At 67.8% G+C, this 20,017-nt stretch overlaps 3 protein-coding genes across 3 annotated transcripts; all 3 read left to right on the top strand.

Annotated features, from left to right (window-relative positions):
- Window positions 1-151: 151 nt before the first annotated feature.
- On the top strand, window positions 152-1,219 carry LOC136003376 (cocaine- and amphetamine-regulated transcript protein-like). The gene is made up of 3 exons (XM_065658986.1): window positions 152-283; window positions 845-928; window positions 1,029-1,219. The coding sequence occupies exons 1-3, from the start codon at window positions 152-154 to the stop codon at window positions 1,134-1,136; spliced, it is 324 nt and encodes a 107-aa protein (XP_065515058.1). The 3' UTR covers window positions 1,137-1,219.
- A 743-nt stretch (window positions 1,220-1,962) lies between these two features.
- Window positions 1,963-9,773, top strand: MAP1S (microtubule associated protein 1S). Its single transcript, XM_065699903.1, has 7 exons — window positions 1,963-2,114; window positions 3,250-3,351; window positions 3,758-3,840; window positions 4,438-4,578; window positions 4,773-7,947; window positions 8,035-8,252; window positions 8,340-9,773. Exons 1-7 carry the CDS (start codon window positions 1,976-1,978, stop codon window positions 8,493-8,495), a joined length of 4,014 nt encoding a protein of 1,337 aa, XP_065555975.1. The 5' UTR covers window positions 1,963-1,975; the 3' UTR covers window positions 8,496-9,773.
- Window positions 9,774-11,054: 1,281 nt separating this feature from the next.
- On the top strand, window positions 11,055-20,017 carry LOC136024490 (F-BAR domain only protein 1-like). The gene is given in 30 exon segments (XM_065699871.1): window positions 11,055-11,107; window positions 11,924-11,979; window positions 12,450-12,537; window positions 13,139-13,230; window positions 13,311-13,385; window positions 13,472-13,613; window positions 13,703-13,855; window positions 13,977-14,081; window positions 14,374-14,472; window positions 14,554-14,650; window positions 14,744-14,788; window positions 14,885-14,957; window positions 15,040-15,061; window positions 15,141-15,195; window positions 15,273-15,451; window positions 15,538-15,562; window positions 15,647-15,709; window positions 15,794-15,836; window positions 15,960-16,051; window positions 16,135-16,337; window positions 16,339-16,699; window positions 17,228-17,346; window positions 17,456-17,561; window positions 17,631-17,742; window positions 17,824-17,979; window positions 18,425-18,557; window positions 18,649-18,848; window positions 19,012-19,076; window positions 19,164-19,328; window positions 19,781-20,017. Coding segments are annotated over 28 exon segments (3,030 nt in total). The 5' UTR covers window positions 11,055-11,107; window positions 11,924-11,979; window positions 12,450-12,510; the 3' UTR covers window positions 19,804-20,017.

Below are 20,017 nucleotides of genomic sequence, written 5' to 3'. Positions count from 1 at the left end.
GCACGCACCCGGTGGGTGCCTGCTCCCTGCCTGCGTCAGCGACTGTTTGCCCACACCAGGGGCTGTGGGGTGGGTGCTGCGGGAGGGGGTATAAAGCCCTTTGAGCCGGGCACATCCATGAGCATCCAGGGACGCATCCAGCACCGGGAGGATGGGAAGCGCTTGGCTCTACCTGCTCTGCCTGGTTGGATCCGGCCTCATCCCGCTGGGCACTGCGGAGCCGGGGCTGGGGCTGGGGCCAGCTGAGAGCCAACCCAGGCAGCACCGGGAGGGGACAGAGCTGGTAAGGGGCAGGGGGAGCATTGTCTGCAGGGGATGGGGCCGCAGCATCCCCTGCATGGCTCTGGGGCACCTTGAGGTGCTCCTGTTCCTGCTCCTGCCGCCCCACTCTGGGGGCTGGTTCCGGCCATGCTGAGGTGCCCCAGGGTATTGGGGAGGGGGAAACTGAGCCCCCACCACTGGTTTTCCACCACTGGGTGCTCAGGGAGCTCCTCACAGTGACTCTTGCAGGGACCTCTTGCAGCACTGAGTTGCTCTGGCTTGGGTGTGATGAGTGGAGATGCTGCGCAGGGTGGTGGGTGCCAGGGAGGGGTCGTGGGGGCTTGCACCCGGGCGGTGGAACCCATCCCAGCACCGCAAACCCCTTGATCCCTCCAGCAGGGACGGACCCTGAGCCAGGCACAGGGTGTCCGGAGCGCGGTTGCACCCCACGGTGCGCCCTTAGGGGATGGGGCTGCTGGTTGGTGCGAGAGGATCCAGCACCAGCATCCGGAGACTCGGGGGGGTGAGGCGGGTCCGGAGCCCCTGCGCACCCCAAGGGGTGACCCTGTGCTGTGTGCTGCAGGTCGAGGCGCTGCAGGAGGTGCTGGGGAAGCTGGGGAGCAGGGAGCTGCCGGCGCTGGAGAAGAGGCTGAGCTGGGTGCCCTTGGTACGGCCGGGCCGGGGGACGGTGGGGATTGAACCCTGGGGCTGGACCCTTTGGGTGCCGGCGGTGGGTCCAGCCCCGGTGCTGACGGTGCCGCCCGCAGTGCGAGCCCGGGGAGCCGTGCGCAGTGCGGAAGGGGGCCCGGATCGGGAAGCTCTGCAGCTGCCCCCGCGGCACCGTCTGCAACCTCTTCATCCTCAAGTGCTCCTGAGGGACCGGGGATGCTGCCACCCGCTGGGATGCTGCTGCGTGCTTGGAGGTGCCTGCGCGGCACCCTGCTCCCCCGGGGTGCTGCGGGTGCCCAGGGCCACATTAAATGACTTGGATTCACAGATCCTGCCTGCTCTTTGCGGGGTTCTGGGCAGGGGGCCTGGGGTGCGCCCCACCGTGCTGTGGGTCCGTGTGGGGTGCATGGCAGGGGCACGGGGCTGTGCTGGGGGTGGGCCCATGCGGTCTTGTGTCCACGGCACCGGTTACTGCTGCTCTGCTGGAGGCTGAAGGGTGGAGAAGCGCTTTGGGAAGAGAGGTCGAGCATCCCCCAGGCCCTGCGCTGCACCGCCCATGGCCGCTCAGTCCTGCAGCGCCCTGCGCTCACTGCACAGCCCAGCCTCGCACTGCACAGCCTCGCCCCTGCGCTGCACCACGCAACCCCATCCCAGCGCTGCAGCGCACTGCACAGCCCCAGCTCCGCGCTGCTTCCCAGCGCTGCATCGCCCACCCCCAGCTCCGCACTGCACTGAGCACCCCTTGCACGGCACCGCACCGCACTCCCTCTATTGCATTGTATTGCATTGTATTGCGTTGTGTTGCATTGTATTGTATTGTATTGTATTGCATCGCATCGCACCGCACCGACAGCCGGACCCCACCCGAGGCGACCCCACCCCTCCATTGCCCTTTTAAGGCCGCCCCCCCCACCTCCGCTTTCCCCCAGTCCGTTTCCCCCGCCGCGCCACCCGATTGGCTGGCGGTGACATCAGTGGGCGGGGCTTGCCGGCGGTGACGCTGCGGGGGGCGTGGCCCGGCTAGGGCGGGCGGGGGGCGCCGAAGATGGCGGCGGCTCCGGCGGCTGCGGCCGCTCCTGCGGGCCCCGCGGCGGGCCCGCGCCGTTACTCGCTCTTGGCCATCGTGGGCGGCGGCTGCCACCGGCCCGGGCTGCTGGCGGCCGCGCTGCAGCAGCTGGAGCGAGGTGAGCCCGCGGGGCCGCGGCCACACGGGCCGGGATGCGCCGCGACTCCCGCCCGGGGGCACCGGGCCTGACCCCCCCCCCCCCACCTCTCTCCTCACCCCCCGCTCCCCTCCTCTCGTCCCGCCCCGGCCCTGCCCCGAGGCTCCCGGGTTTGGAGCCCCCCGAGCTCTGCGCCCTCCCAGCATCTGCCCCCCCAGGCCCTCAGCATCTGCCCCCCACAGAGCCCCCAGGATCTGCCCCCCACAGAGCCCCCAGGATCTCCCCCCCCCAAGCCCCCAGGATCTGCCCCCCCCAAGCCCCCAGCATCCTCCTCCTCTCCTGCCTCAAACCCCCCAAGATCTGCCCCCCCCCCCCCCCGCCCCCCAGCATCTGGCCCCTTTCCCGTCCCAGACCCCCCCCCCCCCTCAGCATCAGCCCCCCCCAGGCCCCAGCATCTTCCCGCAGACCCGCCCCCGGATCTGCCCCCTCTTCTGCTCCCCCCAAGTGCTGCCCCACACAGGTCCCTCTGACCTGCCCCCCCCCCCCCCCCCCTTTAGGGATCTGTTCCCCACACCGAGGGCCTTGCCCCATGCAGCCAGGGGTGGGGGGGCTCACGGGGGGGGGTGCCCTAGGCCATGGCATCGGAGCACCCCATGGAGTGGGTCCCCCAAGTCATGGTGGGGGGGGGGACACCCCGACATGGCCCCAGCACCTTGTGCAACCGCTGAGGGTTCATGCCTTGCGCCATCGTTGGCCAGGAGCCGTTGGGGACACCCCCAACCCCCCCCCCCAACATTGGGGTCCTGAAGGGTTGGGGGGGGTACTTTGGGGGTTCCTGCGCCCCACGTTGGGCACCGACTCCTCTGGCACCGTTAATTCCTTTATATACCGCTTGCAAGCGTGGCCCCGGGGCTGGGATTTGGGTTGGCAAAGCTGGAGCCACCCTGAGTGAGCTCACAGGGCGCTCAGCACCGGGTGCATCACCCTCGTACCGGGCGCGGGTTGGGGTCACCCCAAAAGCCAGCAGGGTGGCTTGAGGGGCAAGGAGGGGGGGGACACTGCAAGGGGCCAGCGCTGCTGCTTGCACAAAGCGGTGCCACGTGGGTGCTAATGGAGCTGAGCCCTATCCTGTGTCCCCCCCCCTGCCCCGTCGAAGGGATCCGCTCCTGGGACATCGACCTCTCCTCCTGCAACCTGGACGAGCAACTGAAGCTCTTCGTGTCCCGGCACTCGGCCACGTTCTCCAGCATCGTGAAAGGTAAAAGCCGGGGGTGGTGGGGGGGGCACAGACACCCCGACACCCCCCCAGGGTGAGGTTAACTCATGGGGTGTGGGAGACCCCCCCGTTGCTTCTGCAGGAACAGGCTTTGCTTTGTGGGGCCCCCCCCACCATGGCCAAACCCCGTGATCGCCCCACGTGAGAAACCGCTTCCTTCCCCCACCTGCGGCAGGATGGGATCCCCATGGGAAGAAGGAATAGGAGGTGGAGACAGGGATGTTGGGGCTGCTCTAATGCCTCTTCCCCACCGTGTCCCCTTTGTCACACCCCCTGCAGTGCTGGGGGGGGGCTGCGGGAGGTGTTGGGTCTCCAGTGGGTGCCAGTGTGTCCCTGCCCATCCCGGTCCCGTGGGATGAGGGTGGGTGTGAGCCCTGGCTCCCCGCAGGTCAGCGGACCCTCCACCACCGCGGGGATGTGCTGGAGACCCTGGTGCTGCTCAACCCCTCCGACAAGTCCCTGTGTGACGAGGTGAGAACGGGCGGGCCAGCACATGTGGCCATGGCCCCTTTGGAGCTGCTGGCATGGGGGTGCTGCAGGATGGAGCCTGGTGGCATCCCCTTGTCCCCTCCATCCCCGTGGCCCCCCTCCATTCCCATGTTCTCCCTCCATCCCCATGTCCCTTCCATCCCTTTCCCCTCCATCCCCATGTCCCTTCCATCCCCTTGTCCCCTCCATACCTTTCGCCTCCATCCCCATGTCCCCCTCATCCCTGTGTGCCCTCCATCCTTGTGTCCCCCCTCCATCTGCGTGTTCCCCCTCCATCCCCATGTCCCCTCCATCCCCATGTCCCCCTCTATCCCTGTGGTCCCCCTCCATCCCCGTGGTCCCCTCCATCCCTGTGTCCCCCTCATCCCCATGTCCCCTCCATCCCTCTATCCCCTCCATCCCCGTGTCCCCTCCATCCCCATGTCCCCTCCATCCCCGTGGTCCCCTCCATCCCTGTGGTCCCCTCCATCCTCGTGGCCCCTCCATCCCCGTGTCCCCCTCATCCCCGTGTCCCCTCCATCCCTCTATCCCCTCCATCCCTGTGTCCCCTCCATCCTCACATCCCTGCTCTCTCCTCAGCTGCGGAACCTCATCACGGACGTGTCCCAGCACAAGCTGCTGGTGTTCGCGGGGCCCTGCGTGGAGGACACGGGGGAGCTGATGCTGCAGACAGGCTGCTTCTCCCTGCGGGACTTCATCCAGATCTTCACGGACAAGGAGGTACGGTGCTGGGCACCCCCAGGGGGGATCTGCCTGTTCCCCCCCCTCCCTGACTCCCAGCCCTGGCTGCATCCTGCCCTTTAGGGTGGGTGTGTGGGAGCCCATGGGAAGGGTGCCCTGTGCTTGCCAAGGGAGGGGGCCTGAGGCAGGGCACCCCTGGGTGCCACGTCCCTCCTGATGCTGTCCCCTCACAGGTGGGGGAGATCCTGAGCTCTGCAGACCCCTCCGCCAAGGCCAGGCTGACCATCAGCTGCCCCGACTTTGGGGAATGGAAGGACTCGGGCTTGGACCATCACAACCTCCAGGACTTCATCGAGCTGCGTTACAACCCGGGTTGCATCCTGCCGGAGATGGAGGGGCTGGAGGAGTTCATGGAATACCTCTCGGAGTCACTAGAGCCCCAGTCCCCCTTTGACCTCCTGGAGCCCCCCACCATGGTGGGCTTCCTCAAGCTCTCCAAGCCCTGCTGCTATATCTTCCCGGGCGGGAGAGGGGACTCTGCTTTCTTTGCTGTCAACGGCTTCAACGTTCTGGTCAACGGAGGCTCTAACCCCAAATCGTCCTTCTGGAAGCTGGTGCGGCACCTGGACCGCATCGACTCCATCCTGGTGACACACGCGGGCACCGACAGCCTGCCCGGTGTCAACAGCCTCCTGCAGAGGAAACTGGCAGAGCTGGAGGAGGATCCATCCCAGGGCTCGCAGGGCAACGGGGACTGGGCAAAGAACCTCATCTCCCCGGAGCTGGGCGTCGTGTTCCTCAACGCCTCCGAGAAGCTGAAGGACATTGAGGGCAATTCCCGGGTGCTGAAGAGCTGCGATGAGGCTGCCCTGACCCTGCACTACCTGGAGAAGCTGGGCATCCGTCCCAACCTGCTGGCGCGGGACAGCGGGCCCCGCGCAGAGCCCACCGTGCTCTTCCAGAAGATGGGAGTGGGCCGGTTGGACATGTACGTCCTGAACCCCGTCAAGGGCACCAAGGAGCTGGAGTTTCTCCTGCAGCAATGGTCCGGTAACGGCTATCCCAAGGAGCAGGACCTGCCCCTGCAGTGCCTGACCTCAGTGTGCGCCCTGCTCGTCTGGCACCCCGTCAGCCCCTCTGAGAAGATCATCCGGGTCCTGTTCCCTGGCTGCACCCCCCAGGGCCGCATCCTGGAGGGGCTGGAGAAGGTGAAGCACTTGGAGTTCCTCAAGCACCCTGTGGTCACCAAGAATGATCTGAAGGGGCCGGCAGCTTCCCAACCGGAGAAGCCGCTCAAGCAGAGGAGGGCAGAGAGCAAGGAGAGCCTCAAGTCTGCTTCCAAGCTCAGCTTGGTGGATGCTGGGGTGCCGGTACCGAAGGAGAAGGCTCCAAAGGTGGAGAAGAAGGAGGTGAAGGCAGTGACCAAGGAGAAGCCAAAATCCCTGGGGGAGGCAGCCAGAGCAGGGTCAGAAGAGGAGAAAGCCAAGGATGCTCGAGCCAAGCTGGACTCCTCAGTGGAGAAGCTGAAGGTGGATGCAAAGCTGAAGCTGAGCAAGGAGAAAGCGGTGCCCAAGAAGGAGCCTGTCCCCCGGAAAGAGGAGAAGAAGCCACCGAGGAAGGATGAGGGGAACGAGGTGAAGGTGGAGGCCAAGAAGGAGGTGAAGGCGGTGAAGAAGGAGGTGAAGGCTGAGACGCTGCGGAAGGATGCGAAGGAGACCAAGGCAGAGGCCAAGGCTCCTGCCAAAACCCCAGCCCGGAAAACACCAATCCCGGAGCCCCGCAAACCCCTGGCCAAGACCGGGAGCATCAAGAAACCCCCGCTCAAGAAGGAGCCCGAGAAGCCCAAGGCCAAAGCCCCCCAAAGGGATGCAGGGAGCAGGAAGGAGCCAGGGACTTCGGACTGCTCCAAATCCTCCTCCCCTGAGGACATGGGGCCTGAGGCCTCACCGGGGGCCGGCGGGAGGAGGAGGAAGGAGGAACCCACCGAGGGCGAGCTGGAGCCTCTGCCGCTGGAGAACGGAGTGGGCAGGGGGCCGGGGGCGGACTCCTCCTGCCTGGAGAACGGGCTGGAGGACCCCGACAGCCCCCAGCGCTTCCGCTATGCGGAGAACAGCCCTTTGCGAGCCGTCTGCCCCCCGTCCCCCCTGGCCAAGACCCCCAAGAGTGACCGCAGCGTCAACTTCGACCTCACACCCACCGGGATGCTCAACCACGGCCCTGAGGGTGGCGAGGATGCCTGTGGCAGCTCCGAGGAGAAGACCCTGGAGATGATGTCCCCGGCCAGCTCGGGGCTGGCCAGTGCCGGGCACACTCCCTTCCACCAGTCCCCGGTGGATGATGGTGCAGAGGAGCCAGGCACTGGCACCAACCGGCAGCCAAACCCATGGCCCCCGAGCGGGGGCAAAGCGCCGCAGGACGGCTCCGGCTCTGCCGGCTGCCTCTCCCTCAGCCCCTTCAAGGATGATGTCCCCGACGTGTCCCCCACCATCACCACCCCGTCCCTGCCGGCCGAGGTGGGCTCCCCGCACTCCACTGAGGTGGACGAGTCGCTCTCGGTCTCCTTCGAGCAAGTGCTGCCCCCCGTCAGCGAGTCCCCCCCGGAGGAGGGCAGGCGGTCCCGGGGGGGCGCCGGGGGCACACCGGAGCCGGATGCCACCACCAAGGGTGGGTTATCGCTGCCGCTGCGGCCGTGCCACCACCCACCGTGGGCTGATGGGGATGGGGGGCCGCGGCCCGGCCGCCGCTCCGACTCGCCCCACGACGTGGACCTGTGCCTGGTGTCGCCCTGCGAGTTCGAGCATCCCAAATCGGAGCGGTCGCCCTCGGCCGCCGCCAGCCCCCGGGAGCTGTCGGACAGCGACCCATCGCAGGAGCTGCTGCAGCACCGTGGCCGGGGCGAGACCCCCCCGACCTCCGTCAGCGAGTCGCTGCCGACCCTCTCAGACTCTGACCTCCCTCCGGCCGCTGAGGACTGTCCCTCCATCCTGGCCGATGGGCTGGAGTCGGACGAGGACTCGGAGCAGCCCCATCGCGGCACAGTCAGGGCCCGTGACCCACTGCCGGCCCCCATGAAGGATCCCTGCCCCATCCCTGCCCAGCCCGGCATCTGCATGGTGGACCCCGAGGCGCTGCCAGTCGAGCAGAGCCGCGCTGGGAAGAAGGACCCTCCCGGTAAGGTGAAGAGGACCCCATCCCGGGTGGGCTCAGCACCCACTGCCCCCAGGGCTGAGCCCCCCCGGCACCCCAGCTCGGCCCCCAAGGCCAGGACCCCCGCCAGCGCTGCCCGTGACAGCGGGGACAAAGCCAGGCTGCTCCTTGGGGACAAGAAGGGCCTTTCCGGTGGGGACACCCGCACCATGGGGACCACTCGCAGTGCTGGAGCCCGAGCTGGCCAGGCTTCAACCACAGGTACAGGGCTGGGTGGGGATGGGGATGCTCCAGCTCCGGTGTCCCTGTGCCCGTGGGTCTCACAGTGCTGTATCCCCATCCCTGCAGGCACACAGGCTGCTGGCCCCCCGAGCCCCCCTGTCTATGTGGACCTGGCTTATCTGCCCGGCTCCTGGAGCGCCCGCACTGTGGATGAGGAGTTCTTCCGGCGTGTCCGGTCCCTCTGCTACGTGGTCAGTGGTGATGACCACCTGAAGGAGGGGGTCCTGCGGTCCCTGCTCGATGCCCTGCTCGCCGGCAAGCACCAGTGGGGCACTGACATCCAGGTGAGCCCCCCGGCCCCCATCCCGGGGTACCCGGAGCAGTGGGATCAGCCCCTTCCCGGTGCAGTGACGGTGACGGTGTCTTTGCAGGTGACCTTGATCCCAACCTTTGACTCGCTGGTGATGCACGAGTGGTACCAGGAGACCCACGACCGGCAGCAGGAGCTGGGCATCACGGTGCTGGGCAGCAACAGCACCGTGGCCATGCAGGATGAGACCTTCCCCGCCTGCAAGGTGGAGTTCTGAGGGGTTTTTGCAGGGGGGGCCACAGCGTGGGCTTCATCCTCATCCTCTTCCTCCTCTGTGAGCCTCCCCCAGCCCCCATCCACACCCAGTGTCTTGGGGCTGTATCAGCCCCTGGCCACTGTGGCTCCGAAGGGAGGGAGATGGGGTCTTTCCCACCGCCCCCCCCAGGACTGTGAGGGGCTCCCCCCAGCCCACAGCACCCCCATGCTGCACCCTCCCATGCTGCGTGGATCCCGCATGCCCACGCCAGAGCCGTGCACTCCTCGCTCTGCACCCACTGCCATCCTTCGGGGGGGGGGGGCGATGAGGGACCAGGATGGGGGGACCCTGCCTTTTGGGGAGGGGGGGGATGGACAGGATCCATGTGTGTGTGTGTGTCTGCATCCAGCAGCGGTGCTCCAATGAACAGGGTAAATCTTGTCATTTGCTGTTCCTAACCCCCCACCCCGGACAAGCCACTACTGCCACCCCCCCGCATCCACAGCCCTGCCCTTGTTGGGGGGGTCCAGGTCTCCTTCTGGGGGGGCTGTGGTTGCTGCTGCCATGGGCTTTGTCCCTGACACCTTGTGTCTTGTGTGTGTGTGTGTCCCCTCGGGCACAATCAGCCCCTGTGGCTGCCAACAGCAGTTCTGTGTGCCCCCCCACTTCACATGCAGCAGCTTTTGGGGGCGGGGGGGTTAGTCCTGTCCTCCCCCAAGGCTGAGACCCTTCATCCACCTCCAAACTACTGGAAAGCTGTTGAGAAACCAAATGTTCCAGGTGGTTTTTAAGGGGGTTTTTGTGAGTGGAGAGCAAAGGGGGGGTGGTGGTGGGGGGTGTCAGATCCTGCCCCCACCCCCCCTTCACCCACCACCCCCCCCCCCCGCCGGAGCAAACACTAAACCTGTTTTATAGGAGGCTCCCGGCGGCTTCTTTTTGTAATGACTTTTTAAGAAAAAGCTAAAAAAAAATAGAAAGAAAAAGCAAAAACTGAACAAAAACCAAATGTGGTTCTGTGGGGGGGGGATATTTATCTGTAGCCCTCCCCACCCCGAGGGCTTTTACCTTGGATTGTATTGTCCTGTGTGTTCAGGGAAGGGGGGGACTGAATGTTTCACCTGTAGTGCTTTATATATTTCTTTCTTAGCTGGAAGCTGGGTTGGAAGGTGGGGGGGGGAGGGTGGGGGGGTTAATTCCGCCCCCCCCTCCCCAGCCCCTTCCCATGGACGCCGGCACACTCCCTGTCTTGCACGCCACGTTAATGTGTTGAAATGAGCATTAAAGAGAGGATAGCTCCGGCCTCGCTGCCTCCTGTGCTGCGGGGGGGTGGGGGGGTCCCTAGGCCTTTGGGGAGGTGGGGGGGGGGCACCATGGGGTGATGCAGGAGGGTTTGGGGGTGAAGGGTGTGTGGGGTGCTGTGGGGTTCGTCTTGCACGGTGACTGGGGCTTGGGGGGGGGGGGGGTAGAGAATGGCCCTGGGGGGGGTGGTGTGGATGTGGGGCTGAAGGGGGGAGATGCGGGGCTTGTGGCGAGGGGGGATGCAGGGTGGGGGGATTGGAGCGGGGCTGGCGCGCCAGCGCGCTGAGGATGGGTAGATGGATGCGGGGTTGCCATGACAACTGCATCCCCATCCTCATCCCCATCCAAACGCCCCCGGCCTGCAGAGGAGGGGGCTGCAGCCGCTGCCTCCGCACGGGGTGGGGGGGTTGGAGCCTCAGTGGTGCTGGGAGGGGGGGGGTGTCCCACGGCCCCGTGTCCCGCTAATGGGGCTGATCCCCCACCTTGGACCATGGAACCAAGCCCCGCCCTCCCCCCTAAACCCACCCCCAACACTGCCCCCCCCTCCCCAAAATCTCGCCGGTGGGGCCGTGGCAGCGCCATGGGGAGGGGGCTCCGTGCTGTTGGGGGGTCACTGGTACGGAGGCCGACTGCGACTCCAGCACCGAGGCCGGGGGGGGCCGGGGCTGTTCCCGGTGCTGCCGCTGTCACCGTCCCGCTCCGGCAGCGCAGGACAAGGGACAATGTGGAGCCCGCCCATCCCCGGTTCCCCCGGTGCGGGGCCGGTCCCCATCTCGGGGAGGGGGGGGTGTTGAGGTTGATTTCCCCGGTTCCCGGTCCCCACCGCCGGGAGCAGCCCCCGGCCGCGCAGCTGCGCCCGGTGTCAGCCGGAGCCGGGGCATGAGCTCAGCGGGGTGCGAGGCACGGGGTGGCACCGGCGGCACCGCGGCGGGTGCGGGGTGCGAGCGGCTGCACCGGGCGCCCCGTGGGGCTGTGGCCAGCGCCGGGACCCGGTGCCGGTGTCTCGGGGCCCGCCCCGCATCCCCCCCCCCCCCAACCCCCGAAAACCCCGCGCTGTTGGGCGGCGGCCGCTTTAAAAATGCAAATCACCCCCCTCCCCGCGCGCTGCGCGGCGGCGGCTCAACCAATGAGAAGAGGCGGCTGCTGGCTGCGGTAACCGCTGCCGGGCGCGGGGGCCAATCGCGACGCGGCGCGGCGGGAGGGGGGCGTGGCCTGAGCCACCCCCGCCCCCGGCGCGGTCCCGTCCCGGTAGCGCGCGTCTCGGAGCGGGCGCGGGGCGGCGGCGGCGGCGGCGGAGCGGGATCGGGAGCGGGGCCGGGGCGGGAGCCCCGCAGGTGAGTGCGGCCCCGCCGCCGCCCGGGGCGCACCCAGCGCCCGCAGCATCCCCCCTCCGGCCGGACCCCCCCCGCGCTGTGCGCGGGGCTCCCGCTGTAGCGCGCCTCGCCCCCGGTGCCCCCCTCCTCGTTCCTCCGTGCACGGGGCGGCTCCCCCCGCCCTCCCCACATCGCCGCTGCTGCGGGCACCCCCCCGGTGCGGGGCTCGGGGCTTCCCCTCCTTATTCTCGAAGGAGCATCCCCCCCCCCCGCGCCGTGCACGCCCCGACCTCCCGCCAACGGAGCCGCTGCACGGGGGGTGCCGGCGGGCACGGTTCCCCCCCTCCGTGAGCAGCCGCCTGCCCGGTAGCTGCAGCCGGGGTGGGTCCAGCCCCCCCCGGAGCTCCCCGCACCCCCGCCGGTGAAGGTCACCGCTGCGGTGCCCAAGGGCTGCCCTGTTGGGGTGTCCGGGGTTGGGGGGGGGCCCTGCCGCAGCACGGGGCGATGCTGAGCGTCCCGGGTCCGTGTTCCGCGCCCCCCCCGCCGGTGCCCCCCGTTCCCCTCGGGGACGCTGCCGCCTCCGGGGACTTTGGCCGGCGGGGACTTGGGGGGGGGGGGGGTTCGCGGTGGCTGCGGCCGCTCGGGACCGGACGCGGGTTGGGGTCCGGTAACGGGGTCCCCCCTCCCGGCCCCGCTCCTGCTCCATCCTGCCCCGGGGGGGGGGGGGGGTCAGCGCTGAGCCCGCCCCACTCATGACACAGGTGGCTGAGCCCGTGCGGAGGCGCTGGGGGGGCCGGGGGCTGTGCCCTCACCTCTCCTTTCCCCCCCCCCTCCAAGACCCCCTGAGGACAAGGATGATCCGGGGGGGGCCCGGAGCCCCCAAGCAGCTCACGGTGAGTGGGGTCCGTCCCCCCCCATCGCACCAACCCCCAGCCATGCACCAGCGTTTGGGTTTCCTGTTTATCTCTGAAGGGGAGCAGGGCCGGGGGGGGGGGGAAACTTGAGGGTCCCCATGCTCAGTGCTGGGGGGGGGCGATGCTCCCATGTGGGACCCCCAGCATGGATGAGTGCGTTTGGGGTGCAGCCGGGGGAGGGGGGGGTCCCCGTTTGTGGGGGGAAGAGGCTGTCGGGGGGGCGGGGTTGGTTTTGGGGGGGCCATTGGGAGCAGCCGCCACCACGCAGCAGCAGCAGCAGAAGCTCATCTATTATTTAGCTGCGTATCTGGTGTCGGCCCCGGCGCTGCCCTGGCGGCCCCCCCCCGGGTGCTCCACACCTTGGGGAGGGGGGTACAGCGGGGGGGGGGGGGGGAGGTCCTCACCGAGCCCCCCCCCCCCCAACCCGGTAAGAGCCAATGTTTCCATAGGGCATCGGGAGCTGAGCTGGGGGGTCCCCACGCTGCCGTCTCCCCCCCTTCCTCCTCCAAGATGTCCTACTTCACCGAGCACTTCTGGGTAAGCCTGGACCCCCCTATGGGTGCCCCTGACCCATTGGTGCCCCCCCGCAGCGGGTGCCCCCATCTATGGGTGCCCCCGCTCTTCCCACAGCTCTTGGGGGGGGGGTGGGGGGGGGTTATGGCCACCATTTGCCCCAACACCTTCATTAACGCTGTGTGTTAATTGCTATGGGAAGGGGAGGGGGTGATGGGCTCCCATGGGCCACCCCCCTGGCCGTGGTGCCGTCCGTGACCCCCCCCTCCCTATGGGGATCCCCATCCCAGCGCCGGGGGGGGGAAGTTGGCATCACTGGAGCGTGGCCGGAGCTTCCTGGTTCATCTCTGCTGGTGTCTGGCGTCTTCCTGCATCATCCCCTTCCCCCTGCCTCAGTTTCCCCATGTGGGGCCACCAGCGCCCTGCACCCACCGCCTGGATGGGGGGGGGGGGGGGGGTTGGGGCAAGCAGGCAGCACCCACAATAGCCCCCCGGGGGCTGGGGGGGGGAGCAGGCCACCCTGTTGGTGGTGTTTCCGCCCCAAACGGTGCTTCCTGTTGTGCACCGCGGCTCCTGCGGTGGCACCGTCCCGGGGGGCACTGGGTGGGATTTGGTCCCCTGGCAGGGCGAGAAGAACCACGGCTTCGATGTGCTCTACCACAACATGAAGCACGGGCAGATCTCCACCAAGGAGCTGGCTGACTTTGTCCGCGAGAGGTACCCGGAGCGGGATGTGGGGGGGTTCAGGGGGGTCCCCGGCATCCCCGGGCTCCATCCCCAGCACCTCCTGTCCCCAGGGCCGCCATCGAGGAGAACTACGCCAAGGCCATGGTGAAGCTGTCTAAGATGGCCACCAACGGGACCCAACTGGGGTGAGCAGGGGTCCGGCGCACCCCGTTATGGTTGAGAAGGGGGGACCCTGCTCATCCCTGCCCCACTGTCCCCCCCCCCATCCCAGGACCTTTGCGCCGCTCTGGGAGGTTTTCCGCATCTCCTCGGACAAACTGGCCCTTTGCCACTTGGAGCTGATGAAGAAGCTCCACGACCTCATCAAGGAGATCTCACGCTACGGCGAGGAGCAAGGCCGGGTGCACAAGAAGGTACCGCATCCCCCCACCCCACCCCACATCCTCCCCATTGCACCCCAAGACCCACATCCCCATTCTGCCCTATGTGTTTCCCTCCCCAGTCCAAGGAGGAGGTGTCGGGGACGCTGGAGGCTGTCCAAATGCTGCATGGGGTGGCCCAGTTGCTGCCCAAGTCCAAGGAGAGCTACCACAGCAAGTGCCAGGAGTACGAGCGGCTCCGCAAGGAGGGCACCAGCCAGAAGGAGATCGACAAGGTGGACCCTGCGCGTGTCCCTGTCCCCTCCATGGGGATCCTGGTCCCTGTCCCTCCATGGGGATCCTGGTCCCTGTCCCTCCATGGGGATGGGGGCTCATTCCCACTGCCCGATCCCGCAGGCAGAGCTCAAGTCCAAGAAGGCCGGCGAGGCGCTGCGCAGGGCGGTGGACAAGTACAACGCTGCCCGCGCCGACTTCGAGCAGAGGATGCTGGACTCGGCCATGGTGGGTGGCACCGGTGGCCTTGGGGACCCCTCTCTCCATGGGGCCAGGCTACCCCCTGCCCTGGTGATGCCAACCTTGCTGAGCCCCTCTTCATGTTGATGCCAGCCCCGCTCTCTGGGGGCTGAGCCCCATTCCTTGGGTTGTGCCCCCCCCGCCTGCCTGGCCACCCCTCCCTGGGGATTCTGTTCCTTGGGGATGTGTCCCCATGGCCAAACCCCCATTGCCTGGGCATGGAACCCCTGGGCACATCCCACCCTGCCTGGCTGAAACCCTTCCTCTTCCCTGCTCCCAGCGCTTCCAAGAGGTGGAAGAAGCCCACCTGCGCCACATGAAGGGTCTCATCGGCTCCTACTCGCACTCCGTGGAGGACACCCATGTCCAGATAGGGCAGGTGAGTCCCCAGAGGGGTGAACAACAACAGGGACCCCCCCCTCTTCACTGTGCGCCCCTCATCCCGCTGCTTCCTTCGCAGGTGCATGAGGAGTTCAAGCAGAACGTGGAGAACATCGGCACCGAGATGCTGCTGCGGAGGTTTGCCGAGAGCAAGGGCACAGGGCGAGAGCGGCCAGGTGAGCTGGGGGGCTCCCCCCTTTCGCACCGGGGTGATGCTCCCCGGCCTTGCATATGAGGGTGCTCGTGGCTCATCCTGCTCTCGCCTGCAGGGGTGCTGGACTTTGAGGAGTACCGGCTGGCCCCAGCGCAGGAAGGCAAGTACGTCTGCACCCACAGCCCCATGGTGGGGATTGCAGGGGGCGGGGAGGGGGCCGCTCACCACTCTGTGCCCCCCCCCGACTCCTCTCCAGGACCCAAGAGGAGCCGTAGTAAAGCTTTCCGTATCCCTGGGCTGAGCCGTAAGGAGAGGGACCGCGATGCTGGGTAAGATCCCCCGCTCTGTGTCCCTGCATCCCCGCATCCCTTCCCAGCTCCGGGATCTAACACTATCCCTGTTGTTCCCCAGGGAATCCCTGGATGCCGAGGTGGTGAGTATCCCAGTGCCAGCGCTGGGGTTGGTTTTCCCTGCACTGGGAAGCAAACACCTCCCTGAGCATCTCCCCGCAGGGCTGCCCGGAGGTGGATGAGGATGGATTCACCGTGCGCCCCGATGTCACCCGCAGTATCCTTGTGTTGGAGCATGGGGGGGGGCAGTTTTGGGGTGTCTGAGCGCTGGGTGTTGCCTTGACGGGGGCCCAGCCGAGGTGGAGAACCACGGCTGCTCCTCCAGCGATTCCGACTACGACGAGGATGAGCCCCGCAAGTTTTACGTCCACATCAAACCCGTGCAGCCCCGAGAAGCGCCCGGCAGCGCCGAGGCCACCATGGAGCAGCTCAAGGCCACCGTGGGGAACCTCATCCTGCCCCCCAGCATCGGGGTGAGCTTTGGGGGGGGGGGATGGCAGGAAGGGTCCCCAGGGACTCTGCCGGGGCCAACTGACCCCGGGTCCCCATTCTCTTGCAGGGCACTGTCAAGAGGCAGTCGTCCCGTAAGTGCCACCCCGGGGGCTTGGTGCAGCTTTAGGGGACCCCCCTGGCTCCATGTCCCCCAATGGGTCCCTGTCCCTCCGCAGGGCATGCGGCAGCTCTGACCCCAGCCCCGAGCGATGTGGACTCGGAGGGGACGCTGGCGGCAGGTCAGGCTGTGCTGGGGGGGTGCTGGGGGTATGGGGGGGAGTGCTGGGGTTGTGCAGCACCAACCGTGTCCCCTCTCCCCACAGGTGACAGTGCAGGGAGGGGGTGCCCAGCGGCGCAGATGAGCAGGTACGGGGTGAGGGGTGAGCGGGGTGCTGTGGGGTGATGCCCCATGTGCCACCCCCAATCTCCTCTCTGGGGGGGGGGGGTCCGGATGGGCGCTGAGCCCCCTCCGCTCCGTGCCCTGCGCAGTGGCCCAGGGAAGGCTCCCCCGGCCGCAGCGCCCCCCGCTGCTCTCTTCGGGCCCCCGCTGGAGTCGGCTTTCGAAGCGGAGGAGTTCCCGGGTGAGGACTTGGGGGGGGGCTATGGGGCAGACCCCGGCGTTCGGGTGCTCCGGCGCTGACACGGGGGGGGGGTCTCCCCGCAGCCCCCCGCGCCTACGTCCTCACCTCCTCATCCTCGCCCTTCTCCTCCTCGTCCCCGGAGAACGTGGAGGACTCGGGGCTGGATTCCCCCTCGCACCCCGCGCCCGGACCCTCCCCGGACTCCAGGCCCTGGACGCCGCAGCCGGGGACGCCGCAGAGCCCCCTCCCCAAGCAGGGCAGCCCCCCCCCGCCGGCGCTGCCGCGGCCCCCGCAGCCCCTGCGGCCGCCTCCCGGAGCCCCCCGGCTTCGCCGTCTTCACCGGCCCCGGAGCCGAGGGGTTGTGGGGGGACGCGGCGCGGGGGTCCCGGGGCCGCAGCAGCCGCTCGGGGCCCCGAGAAGCCCCCTCCCCCGACCCCTTCGGGGAGCCGCTGCCGTGGGTCCGGCCCCGCAGCCCCGGCGGGGACCAGCCCCGGCCTTCCTCCAACTCCGCTTCCTCCTCCTCCTCCTCCCCGGCGCCGCCCAGCGCGGGGGACTCCTCCAGCCCCTCGCCATGGACCTGCCAAGGGTCGGGGTCGGGGTCGGGGCTGAGCGAGGGCAGCGCGGCCGTGGCTCCCCCCCGCCAGCCGGGTGAGTGACGGCTGCAGGAGCTGCCCCCGTTACCCTTAACTCTGTGTTCCCCCCCCAGGGTCTCACCTTAAGAACAGGGCTGAGACCAGATCAAACTCATTGCATGGCTGAGACCCCATAGAGCCCCCCTGGCAGGTTCTGCCATGGTGGTACCCCAGCACCCAACTCCGCATCACTGCATCCCCCAGCTCCCAAGGATGCTCAGAGCCCCCAGGAACCCCAAAGCCCCATGTACCCAGCTCCCCGCTCCCCATCACTGCATCCCCAGCTCCTGAGGATGCTCAGACCCCCCAGGGAACCCCAAAGCCCCATGTAGCCAGCACCCAGCACCCAGCTCCCCATCACTGCATCCCCAGCTCCTGAGGATGCTCAGACCCCCCAGGAACCCCAAAGCCCCATGCACCCAGCACCCAGCTCCCCATTGCTACATCCCCAGCTTCCCAAGGATGTCCACGTGTCCCCAGGAAAGCACCCCGACACACAGCTCCCCATCACCACCTATTTCTTTGTCCCATCTCCCCCCACCAGATGCTGCCCCCACTTGGCCCAGCGCAGCCCCCCGGGACGTCCCGCTCGTGGCCCCCCCACGCCGCTCCCGCACCAAGAGGCCGGCGGCCGGCCCAGCTGCAGGCAGCAACAGCGACCTGGTGCGTGGCCAGGGATGGGGGGAAGCGGGGCCGGGCTGTGGGACCCCCCACCATGGTGGGGGTCAAACCCAGACACCCCCCCCCCCCCCAATGCTCTCTTGCCTTGCAGTCGCGCTCTCTGAGCCCCTCGCCCTCCTGGAGCTGCGGCCCCTCACACTCAGCACCCGCCAGCCTGGGCGATCGCGGCTTCTTCGCTGTGTCCCAGCCGGCGCTCGGTGGGTTTTGGGGGGGGGTCAGGGGGTTTGGGGGTTCCAACCAAGCTCTGATCCTGTCCCTGTCCCCAGGGCTGTCGCGGGGTCCCAGCCCCGTGGTGCTGGGCTCGCAGGATGCGCTGCCCGTGGCCACCGCCTTCACCGAGTACGTCCACGCGTACTTCAAGGGGCGAGATGCTGACAGGTAAGGGGGGTCCCGGGGGGGGGTCAGGGTTACCCCCCAAGCACCGCACCCCACCGCTGACCCCCGGCCTGTCCCCGGCAGCTGCCTGGTGAAGGTGACGGGGGAGCTCACCATGTCCTTCCCCGCTGGCATCATCCGTGTCTTCAGTGGTAGCATGGCCCCCCCCGTGCTCAGCTTCCGCCTGCTCAACACCGGCACCATCGAGCAGTTCCTGCCCAATGCCGAGCTGCTCTACAGGTACCTGGGGTCACGGTGGCACCGTGACAGGACAGGGTCACCCCGGCTGGTATTGGGGTACCGGGTGTGCCTGGGGGGATGCAGGGACCGTGGTGGATGCAGTGATGGGGAGCTGGTATTTGGGTACTGGTGGATCATGGGCACCCTGGGAGGTGGTGGGTGCCGTAATGGGGAGCTGGTGGTGGAGTACAGAGAGTGCCAGGGGGGCACAGGAGTCCTAGGAGGGGATGTGCACACTGGTGGGGAGCTGTGTATCGGGGTGCTTGGTTTCCTGGGAGCATCCATGGAAGCTGGGAGATGCAGTGATGGGGAGCTGGGTACCAGGGATCCCAGGGGGTCTGAGCATCCTTGGGAGCTGGGAGATGCAGTGATGGGGAGCTGGGTATTGGGGTGCCGTGTTCCCAGGGTGCCAAGGCACCAGTGCTCACTGACCCCATCCCGGCAGCGACCCATCCCAGAGCGATCCCAGCACCAAGGACTTCTGGCTGAACATGGCCGCGCTCACCGGGCACCTCCAGAAGCAAGCGGAGCAGAGCCCGGCCGCCTCCTACTACAACGTGGCTCTGCTCAAGTACCAGGTGAGCCCATGGAGGGGACAGAGCCCCCTGCTCCTGGGGGGCACGAGGGTCTTGCTGACCCCCTGAACTCCCCCCTCCCCGGTCTCCCCAGTTCTCCCGGCTGGGCCCCGGCTCGGCGCCGCTGCGGCTCTGTGTGCACTGGGACTGCGCCCCGGGCACCACGCGGGTCAGCATCGAGTACGGCTACAACGGGGCTGCCCTGGCGCTGCCCGTGCCCCTCGCCAACGTCCACGTCCTGCTGCCCGTGGATGAGCGCATCACGAACCTGCGGCTGCAGCCCGGGGCCAGTTGGTGAGAGCAGGGAGCGGGGGATGCAGGATGCACAAATGCATCCCCCAGGGGACCCTGAGCTGGGAGATGTGGGTGCTGATGGGGTGAGGGAGGAGGGAATGAGGGTTAAAGCAGGAGGGGATCAGGGGCTTGGGGGCTTGGGGCCATTCCTGTGTCCTGGCAGGAACCTGGAGGAGAAGAGGCTGCTCTGGAGGCTGCTGGATGTGCCCGGCGCCGCGGGGCAGGGAGGTGAGGACAGAGGGGACTGGGAGCAGGGTCCGGGCTCTTTCCCCACAGCCCCCCCAACCCCTGTGCTGTACCCCCCCCCCCCCCCAGGCTGTGGCCGGCTCTCGGCCAGCTGGGAGCCGCTCTGTGGGCCCAGCAAGCCCAGCCCCGTGGCAGCGCAGTTCAGCAGCGAGGGCAGCACGCTGTCGGGCGTCGAGGTGGAGCTGGCGAGCGCCGGGTACCGCATGTCGCTGGTCAAGAAGAGGTTTGCTACAGGTAGGGCTGGATGGGAGCCATGGAGGGGGGGTCAGGATTCTCTCCTCATCCCCTGTGGCCCCAGGGTACATGGGGTCCCTTGCTTGGAGATGAGAGGGTCCATTCCTTACTCTTTGGGGTGCATGGGGTCCCTTTCTTAGGGCGCACAAGGGTCCCTTCCCTGCTCATCATGGCCCTGGGATGCACGGTGGATGGGGTGCATTCCCAAGGTGGATAGGGTCCCTTTTCTAGGGTGCACCAGGGTCTCTTACCTGCTCCCTATGGCCCTGGGGTGCATGGGGTCCCCTTCCTACCACCCCAAGCTCCATTTCCCCCTTACTGGGTGATGCCCCATAGCGATGCCCAGCTCGGGAGGGTGCAGGTTGAGCCCTGCCCATGGGGCAGTGATCGTCCCTGTGCTGGATACGTGTCCCCAGCCCTTGCAGCCGCCTTTCACCCCTTTTCCTCCACAGGGATCTATCTGGCGGGGTCCTGAGCTGACCCCCCCCAGGCTTCCCCCTTGGTTGTGTGTGAAACACTGGATGGAGGCCGGCTGGGGAGGGGGTGCTGCCGTGTAGGAGCCCCCCTCCTGTCCCTCCTCATCTCCCTCCGGCCCCCCTGCTCCATGGCTGTCACCGCATCCCATTCGCCCTCCCCTGTGCTGTGACGGGAGCAGGAGCTGCTCTTTTATTAAACACTTTATTTTCTAA

The sequence above is a fragment of the Lathamus discolor genome, chromosome 21, assembly GCF_037157495.1.
Source record: "Lathamus discolor isolate bLatDis1 chromosome 21, bLatDis1.hap1, whole genome shotgun sequence".
Classification (NCBI taxonomy): Eukaryota; Metazoa; Chordata; class Aves; order Psittaciformes; family Psittacidae; genus Lathamus; species Lathamus discolor.
This window is presented reverse-complemented; position numbering and strand designations above follow the sequence as displayed.